This window comes from Brassica rapa, chromosome A03 (assembly GCF_000309985.2).
Source record: "Brassica rapa cultivar Chiifu-401-42 chromosome A03, CAAS_Brap_v3.01, whole genome shotgun sequence".
NCBI lineage: Eukaryota > Viridiplantae > Streptophyta > Magnoliopsida > Brassicales > Brassicaceae > Brassica > Brassica rapa.
In genome coordinates, this window is record NC_024797.2 from 10,249,117 (window position 1) to 10,258,555 (window position 9,439).

General features: G+C 34.7%; 2 protein-coding genes across 4 annotated transcripts; both read right to left on the minus strand.

Moving 5' to 3' along the window:
- Nucleotides 1-820: 820 nt before the first annotated feature.
- On the minus strand, nucleotides 821-3,450 carry LOC103857927 (abscisic acid receptor PYL6). The gene has a single exon (XM_009135182.3). The coding sequence runs from the start codon at nucleotides 1,836-1,838 to the stop codon at nucleotides 1,200-1,202; it is 639 nt and encodes a 212-aa protein (XP_009133430.1). The 5' UTR covers nucleotides 1,839-3,450; the 3' UTR covers nucleotides 821-1,199.
- A 2,207-nt stretch (nucleotides 3,451-5,657) lies between these two features.
- On the minus strand, nucleotides 5,658-8,966 carry LOC103857930 (putative BTB/POZ domain-containing protein At2g40450). Of its 3 annotated transcripts, XM_009135185.3 has the most exons (5): nucleotides 8,828-8,966; nucleotides 8,454-8,598; nucleotides 8,207-8,377; nucleotides 7,137-7,289; nucleotides 5,658-6,879 (listed from the first exon to the last, which is right to left on the minus strand). In XM_009135185.3, the coding sequence occupies exons 2-5, from the start codon at nucleotides 8,589-8,591 to the stop codon at nucleotides 6,394-6,396; spliced, it is 948 nt and encodes a 315-aa protein (XP_009133433.2). In that variant the 5' UTR covers nucleotides 8,592-8,598; nucleotides 8,828-8,966; the 3' UTR covers nucleotides 5,658-6,393. The 3 variants fall into 3 exon arrangements, with proteins under 3 accessions (XP_009133433.2, XP_033144143.1, XP_009133431.1); XM_033288252.1 differs by lacking the exon at nucleotides 8,828-8,966 and having other exon boundaries at nucleotides 8,454-8,821; XM_009135183.3 differs by lacking the exons at nucleotides 8,207-8,377; nucleotides 8,454-8,598; nucleotides 8,828-8,966 and adding an exon at nucleotides 7,487-7,882.
- Nucleotides 8,967-9,439: the final 473 nt, after the last annotated feature.

Here is a 9,439-nt window from a genome sequence, read left to right on the forward strand (position 1 = left end):
CTTTTCATCATGCTCAACGGGTTCTTTATTTCAAACAACGAAATAATATTATATGTTTACAAAAAAAATTATTATATTTAATTTTGATACTTTACATTTTATGCATGATATATTTATATAGATTAAGGAAATCTGGAAGAGCAATTGTTTTGGCATTTTAATTATTGTAACGGTTCACACATCCCAAAAATAAAATAGTCCCGATGAATTTTATCATCACTTTGGCAGTAATAGTAGTTCTGTAGGATTAATTTTAATTCTACTTTATTTATTTTTCTAAATTAATTTATCTTTGATGAATAAAAACAAAATCATATATGTATTAGTGGAAAGTTGGTTGCTGAAATGACAGCATTTGAAAAATTGTAGTTTCGAAATAAGTAAGATATAATTCTAATAATGCTGTAATCTCCTTTTCAGTCTGCCAAGTTTCAGGATCACCTGTCACCATTTTTCTTGGCCTAGCACTATATCATTATATTTGTATATATCAATATACCATAATTAAATTTCATCAAAAATACAATTACTATTAGAGAATAGAAATTCCTAACTGATTGGATTGAGTTTATGTTTAAGGATCGAACATTCTGATTGCGTAACTATGATTAAAGACCAAGTATTTCTATTGTTTGAACATTTTAAGAGAATGCAAATGATATATATATAGTTACAAATTTATATATACTTGTATCTCTAATACTCCATATACAGGAAAGGCGAATCATATGAATCAACACATGGGTTTTATGATTGCCCATAAATGTTCATATCTCCTCATATAGTATGGATATCAGTAATTGTTTCAATAAGTACTATCTTACTAAAAATGTCGGTAATATACATTATTACGTACGTTAAAAGAGATCAGTCTTAGAAATATAGAAACAACACTCATTAGCTGATTCATTATACTGTTTCAACATTAACCAAAGATCATACATATGTAACGTAACTGGGCACGAGGAATATTATGGAAATTAAGAACCTAAACAAACAATGTTCTGTTGATTTTAAAGCTACGAGATTTATATATACAAAAAGAGTACAAGAAGAAATGATTTTACAGGTAAACTAAAGTATCATCGAAACGAACGTTTAGCAAACCTTAAAACCCTAACTTCGAAAAAACAAAACCCTCTTCATTTTTTTGTAGTTTGGTAAAAAAAGAGAGTTGATAAAAAAAAAAAAAACTGTAATCACGATAATTTAGATGGCTTCTCGGCGAGTTTAGCCAGCGATTGCAAATTGCAACGTACGATGGTATCGGCAAAGCTACAAGTCTCTTCCTTATCGTTACCCGCTGGTACGTCAACGACGTATGACTCAACAACACGTGTCTTCTTGTTATCGTCCGGCGACTCGTTCACCGTCGTCACCGATCTGTAGTTCTGAAGCCTGTGGTCTCCACCCACGACGCTGAAACTCATGATGTGGTGACCCTCGTCCATGATCTCAAGTCGCTCTAAGCTGAACGTCGCGGGGAGACCAGAGACGACTCGGACCTCCCTCACGGAGCCAGCCTCTCGACCGTCTCCGACAGCTACGTGGCAGCTCCTAACGAAGTGTTTGTACGCTTGAGGGTGTTCGAAGCGGCTAAGTATCGACCACACGGCTGAAGATGGAGCGTCCACGTCCTGCACCACGACGGAGAAGCACTGGGAGGGACCCACCACGTGCGTGTGGGAAAGCTCCACGTGCTCCGGCACATCAGCCATCCCACGCGTGAGGATCACTTTCTGAAGATGTTTGTGGTGGTGGTGATGATAGGTGCTGACGGTGGCGTTGGCTGCTTCTGCGGTGGTGGAATATCTCCGAAACTGTATCGACGTTGGCATTTTTAAACGGATGTGTGTGTAATAAAGCAAACCTCTCTCTCTTGTTATGTTATTCTCTGGCTCTCTCTCTCTTCCAAACAAAAGAGAGATTGTTTGCTTCGTAAGGTCCTATGATGTAATAAGATATTAGCGATATATAAGGAGGATATGGAAATATAAAAAAGCAAGTATATGTGGACAATAGATGGATAGAGAAAGAGTGAGAGAGTTAGTTTTGTGGGTTCGTCGGTTGTCCACTTGGGATTTGTTTTGGAGTTTGTATTTTCTACGAAGAAATTCTACCTTTACATGAAGGACCGGCCCGGTTCTCCACGAAAATCTATGGATTGGTTCTTGATAGCATAACCGGTTATCTATTTGAGTTTTGTTTTAACTTGGCTATTTGCTGAGTTTATTAGTACTTGTTATCAGTATCACAAACGCAGCCTAAAGCTGTGCTTCTTTGGCAAATAGAAAATAGATAAAAAAAAGGGAAAATTGGAAAAATAGGACATTCTCAACTTAGATTTGTCTCAATGGGATTTTTAGAAGATTATTTAGGAAAATAGGATTTTAACTCTTGTAAATACCATAATACCCTTAAAATAAACCAATTAATATGAATTATAATTATAACAATGATTTTTCGTAATTGATTAGTATTAAAAATAAAAAAAGGAAAAAAAAGATACGGTCGAGGTAAAACCCGTAAAGTTGCCCTAATTTTTTTTAATCTTCTTTTCTCTGCCGTAGCTCTTGACTTCATTCATGGCGATTTAGGGTTCTTGGAAAATCATTGTTCTTCATCGATGTTTCGTCAGATGGTTAGTCTTTAATCTCGTTTTCGTCATCCTCCTCTTCGTTCTCACATACGAAAAAACGAAATCGTACGAGTTTCGACGGTTCATTACGAAATAAAAGTGTTCTTAGATTAATAAGTTCTTGAGTTAAGACACTTAATAGTTTTAAGTGTGTTTGAATCTTGAATTATAATCATCGCAGGAGCCGAGAGTTCCTCTGGCAAGGACACACTGTTCACGCCACAAAAGAAGACGCAGATAAAGAGGTAACACTAGTTTTTTTTTCTTCGTGATCTAAACCTTAAACATTTATATACTTGAAAAACATGTTAATTTCTGTGTTTAATTTTTTTAGGTTCTTGAGGCTTTGGACCATTACCGTCACATTTATGAAGAGTATTTTGCAGTCCCAGTTGTAAAAGGTATGAAGAGTGAGAAGAAGTTTGCAGGTGCACGTTATACCACAAGCGTTGAGGTAAAAATTACATTTAAAAACTTGGACTGATGTATTTATAAGTTGTCATGTAGTCTCTTTATTTACAAATCAGTAAATGCGATTATGTTTTAGGCTTTCATACCAGAAACTGGTCGTGGTATACAAGGTGCAAAGATGTTTGACATCACATTCACAAATAAAGAAGGAAAAAGTAAAAGGTGTGGCGAATTCTTGGGCTTATAGTGCCATAACGGTAAGAAAATCTTGAAAATCTTTTTTTAGTTTTGTATAAAAGTATTTGTGCTTGCTCATATGAAACTTACTATTGAAGTTTCTAACATTTGTTTTGAAGATTGGAGTGATGATATTGACTTATGGAGATGACAAAGGATTGGTGAATCCCCCTAACGTTGCACCAATCCAAGTCAGACTCAGTGAGGAAGGAAATGGTCTTGATGTCTGTGATAGCTAACCAAGATTGAGCTTAACCGAAGTCTGTGATAGCTTTGATCCAAGGGTCTTGATGTGATCAAGCAAGCTCAATCTGGAACACAAAGACAGCTATGAAATTTAAATCCGGCGTTTTGCAACAGCTTGATTACACTCTTGTTCAGTCCCAAGCTTTTGTTTTTACTCCTACCATGTAGTGTTAGCTCATTGCAGTTCACTTTTTTTTTTCCATAGCATATTGTTTAAGTTGTTTGCATGAAGTTGATCTTGAATGTTTGTCTTGCTTTTCTTGTTGGCATGAAGTTGTTTGACGTCTTCACACAATACATAAATTTCATAAATAATACGATACATGGCATACATTATATTCCAAGAAACAGAAACAAACAAGAAAATGGTAAAACTGGACAATAAAGGTAAGCAAGTGGCAACATTTAGTAGTCATCACTTACATAAACTCTCACCGTTAATTTTGTAGAGTAAAGAGGCATACAATCTCGGTATTTATGGGTAAGAGAATGATATAATAAACAAGACAAAATAACATAGATTAGAACCATGTTGTACTGATAGAGAAAAGAGGTGATTTTATGGATGAAGAAGAGAGAAACACAAACAAAGAGAAAAAGATCGTGGGAGGAGGAGGAGGAGGAGAAGAACGTGGATAAAATATTTTCAAATATATTTTGAGAGATTTATGTTAGATTTAGTTTAGAATTAGAAAACTTCTTTAACTGAATATGAAAGTTTCCATATTTTCACGGTTTGCCTAGAATATGTACACTACCTAAGCAGAACACCGTATAGTAGGTGAAAAATGTATTCTTCATGTAGGCGTCATATAAGGTAAAAGGCAGAACAAGTTATGTCTCGTAATATAACTGACATATATCATTGAGTTGTGGCTATATATCGTTATCGAGCTGTAGGTATACCGAATACATCTTTCTTGATTATAACGTAACTGATTCTATCTTTGCTAGAATATACAAGAAAAGTTAGTTTACGGTATATACCCTTGATATATCTATGTTTAAAACTTAGAATCAGACATATAAACTAGGTAGATTACCAGAATGAGTATTCTAATTGTAGCTAGAAGATAAAATAAAATATGATTTCAATTTTTTTTTTTTAAAGTTTAAACATATATATTGTCATACTTATGTTTCCAACAGTTTTCATATTTTTTTACATTTTTAAAATTCAATTTACTATTTTTCCCATTAAAAAAGGGTAAAACATGTCCAGAATTACCAAAAGTATGAGAAGTCTTATTGTGACAAACAAAAGTTCAAAGTGTCCCATTTTTCCAATTTTCCCTAAAAAAAACAAGGAGAGCACAAGAGTGGTGAAGATAGCTAAACTAGCGAATACACGTGACATGAGGCAACTGAACTTGCGCCTCTGCCTTATTGCCGTGATTAAGTGACGGGCATCTCTGTCTATGCATTTGAAGATAACCTCATGAGAACATGATTGTTGTTAATGGAGGATAGAGTTCCTTTGCTTCCGAATAAACTTTATATTTGTACTTTGAACATTATATTTGTAGTAAATTTAAAATTTCTTATACTTCCTTTCAGTAGATTCAAGGTACATAAGAAACAAAACTCCGCTATTTTGCCAGTGATGTTATGATTCATCATATTTGCAGTAAATTTAAAATTTATGTTCTGTTTATAACACCTCCTATATCAATAGATCTGATTTTATAACGTTAGTAACATTTTAATACCAAACTGAGTCTTTTTTTGTAACTGCTGTCCAATATCCACAGGTACAATATATACCGCAATTCCTTTTCAAAATAGCCCAAGAATCTACAAATTAAATGTAGAAGTATTTAATTATCTGGATAATGGATGTGACACACTAGAACATGATCACTATGGGTCGAGTTGTTTTTTTTTTTTTTAAGCACTATTTATTATTGGTACGATTATTGGATGCCTTCTTGATAGATTTTGGATTTCATTGGAATTGGAAGTTTAGAACCTTGACTATACCGGTAAAGTTTTTACCTAGCCAAAGATAATATTCCAAGTTGGTGAAAATAGCATGTCATGGGTCCATCATGATTATCTTGCCTCATCTTTTAATCTATTTTGGTAGTACGAGAGAACAGTAATAATCAAATTCCTTTTTAACAAAAGTTTTTAACTTAAATTTATTACTTAAATATTCATTAAGAACCTCGTTAAGGGTTCCCCATTAATCATGATCTTAAAGAAACGGCCCATTATTCCATGAAGTGGTTTCACACCAGAATTCAAAAAACAAAAGAGAAAGTAAAAAAGATCAGTGTCGAGTCCCGCCAAAGGAAGGCGAAAGAGAAGCCCGTGAAAGAAGACAAGACACAGAGATCGGAGAGTTTCTTCTTATCGCGATTATTGTTGTACCACCTTCTTTTCGTATGCATCCTTTGTACCAGATTGTTCTTTGTCTAAGTTGTTCCCACGTTTCCTTTGTAGAGAAAGTGGAGATAGGTCAGCCTTCAATGTGCCAGTAAGTACTTATCTGAACCATGGCTAGCATCAAGTGTACATCAACACAGTTGCGAAGGCTGGCCAGAACATGCATTGGTTTCTTGGGAAGCACCATCTGCAGCCTCTCGCTAAAAGAGATAGTTTTCACTGCAGTGATTAAAACGTGGAGGAGATTTGATAAGTGAGAGGCGAGTAGTTAGCTTTGAGCAGCTACTTGTGCATCAATTAAAATAAAATCTTTTAAAAAGCAGCATTAATACTACTCCAAAAACTACAAAAATCAGAAATCAAAGTAGAAGGATCATCAGGCGAGGGTTAAAATCTTGATATACTATTATTAGTTTAGCTGCATCCACTTTGCGAGAACAGCCAGCAAAACCTTGCAACTAGTCGTGATTCCTCTAGAAGCGGTATTTACCACAACAGCCACAGCAATAACTATTAGGCTGAACAAGAAAAGCCTTCATGATCTCAACAGAAAGATATGGATTGTTGACAACAAACAACTTGAACTCAGCAGAGTTAGCGATTGTGTTTATATTGTTCTTGATAGTAGTGAAAGCCGCATCGTTAAGGGCCTTGTCAAAAGGGATTTGGGCAAGCTCAAAGGTGTTAAGAGCGTTGGAGGAGTTAAGAGATGATTTAAGCTGGTTTCTACATAGGTCACGCAGATGCGGAATCTCATACTTGTCCGCTGCAAGATAGAGTGATCCTACGTGTTTCTTGAGACTTTCAAGACAAATAGAGCCATCAACGCAGTACATGAACTCAACTAAAGCCTCAAGTTCTTCGTGTTTCATCTCGGAGAAAGTGACTGTCTCTAGCTTAGATGAAGCCTTGAACTCGTCTGATTCCATAATCTTCTTCAACACCACTGATCTTGATGCCTATTGAAATTCCATATATGTTAAGAAGTTGCATTAACGAAAATAAGCATTTCAAGAAAGATTTTATACAGCATTAACAACAAACAAGCATTTTCTTGAAAGATTAAAAAGAATCTGGAAGGATTATTAAGACTATGAAATTAAAAAAAAAATTAGTCTATGCACTTGTACTCTATTATTCGAGAGTCAGTAATAATTTTTCTAATGCTTTATTCTTATCAATCTATCATATTTCAAGGAAAAAGTAAAGAGAGAACCAGAACAAGTTTGTGGGCGGAGATAGTTGCACCCTTATCACTGTTTCCTGCCTTGAGTAGTACATCTGGTTGCCATTGTTCTTCGAAGAGTTTCTTTAATCCACTCAAGAAGATCTCTTTGTTGTTCTGTGTTACCATTGCAAACACCAAAACCTGATTGTAATTTGGACAGATACAAATTCATCAGTAGCATTCATATACACGTACAAAGAGTCAAGACATGCAGAGGAACACACATAACTCATAAAAGTTCCAACTTTCAAAAGTGGAAAGATATCCTCTGTTCTCAATTATGAACAGAGTAACACACAGAACTCATAAGATTTCAACAGAAAAAAGTTCGTTAGTACCAGAACAATCGAGGAAAAATTAGGACGGAGACGACTTTAGCAGCTGCCGCAGAGACGTCTCTGTTACGCTTGTAGGGTTTTACAATCTACTTCTATTTTAACAAGTCAATCTAAATAAAATAATTTACTTTTTTTTTCCTTCTAAATATAACCTTATATTTCGCATATGAATTTTATCTATAATAAATTCAATATTATTTTATATTTTAAAATATTTTGTTATTATTTTAAGTATTTATTTTATCTATAATAAATTCATTGATAATACAATAGTTTCTTTCTTTTAAAAAGAAACATCAAATACTACTCTAAAAACTACAAACATTCGAAACCAAAGCAGTAGGATCATCAGGCGAAGGTTAAAAATCTTGAATTATTAGTTTATCTGCATCCACTCCGCTAGTAGCGGAAGCTACTGCCACAATAATGACAGCTAGCAGCAGTACGAGGCCGAATAAGAGAAGCCTTCATGATCTCCACAGAAAGATCTGGATGGTTGACTACGAACAACTTGAACTCAGCAGAGCTAGCGATGGAGCTTATATTGTTCTTGATAGTAATGAAAGCAGCATCATTAAGGGCCTTGTCAAAAGGGATTTGAGCAAGCTCAAGGATCTTAAGAGCGTTGGATGAGTTAAGAGATGATATAAGATGCATTCTACATAGGTCACGCAGATGCGGAATCTCGTACTTGTCGGCTGCAAGATAGAGTGACCTTACATGTTTCTTGAGACTTTGGGAAGAAATGGAGCCATCAACGCTGTACATGAACTCAACCAAAGCCTCAAGTTCCTCTTGTCTCATCTCGGAGAAAGTGACTGTCTCCAGCTTAGGTGAAGACTTCAACTCGTCTGATTCCATCATCTTCTTCAACACCATTGACCTTGATGCCTATTCAAATTCAATACATGTTGAGATTCCATATAGAATTAACAATAAATAAGCATTTTAAGAGAAGAGAGAAAACCAGAACAAGTTTGTGGGCGGAGATAGATGCACACTCATCACTGTTTCCTGCCTTGAGGAGTACATCTACTTGCCATTGTTCCTCAAAGAGTTTCCTTAATCCACCCAAGAAGATCTCTTTGTTGCCCTGTCTTGCCATCGCAAACCTGATAGTGATGCGGAGAGGTAATAGTAATTAGTATACACAGATTCATCAGCAGCTAGCAGTCATATACAGGGACAGCAACAAGCAGCCAGAACACATAAGAGCAGACAGTATATAACTAATAAAGAGATTTTGCAAAACAAATATGGGAAATTCGAGACGCAATCAAGAATGTGTTCACTTAGTACAAGATCTGCAAAGAGAACTGAGAAAAGTCGAAGTAGAAGTACCGGAACAATCGAGGAGAAGGTTAAGCTTGTAGCAGTGGAGACGACTCTGTTACAGTGTTACGCTTGTAGGATTCTAGAATCCACTTCTCTTCTTCTTTTTTTTTTTAAGCGAACCAGTTTAAATTTAAGTAATTCTTTAATGAGATATAAACTATAACTGATTTATAATAACATTACACAATCTTATTATTGAATTTGATTTTGTAAATGTTATTTACTTTATAATTTTAAAATCACTTTTATTAAAAATATTAATTGTGATATAATGTATATTATTTTTAAAATAGTTAACAATATAAAGATTTTTTAAACGTCTAGTTAATTATACTATTATAATGATAAAAAATATTATATAAATGATTATACAGTCAGTAAATTCTACCATCTTATGAGAATACACGTTTGATTGCCGTCCTATGAGATTCATGATCGATGATACGCCATGCACCATGCTGAAAATCTCTTATAACCATTTTGTCTTTCCATAATCTGCATAATTTGAATTTTCTAGGATTTGAACTCTAAATTTCTTGGTATAAAAACATTAATGAACCGTTAGTCAAACCGTCGGGGACTTCCACAAAATATAAATTTTTAAATCTCATAATTTAA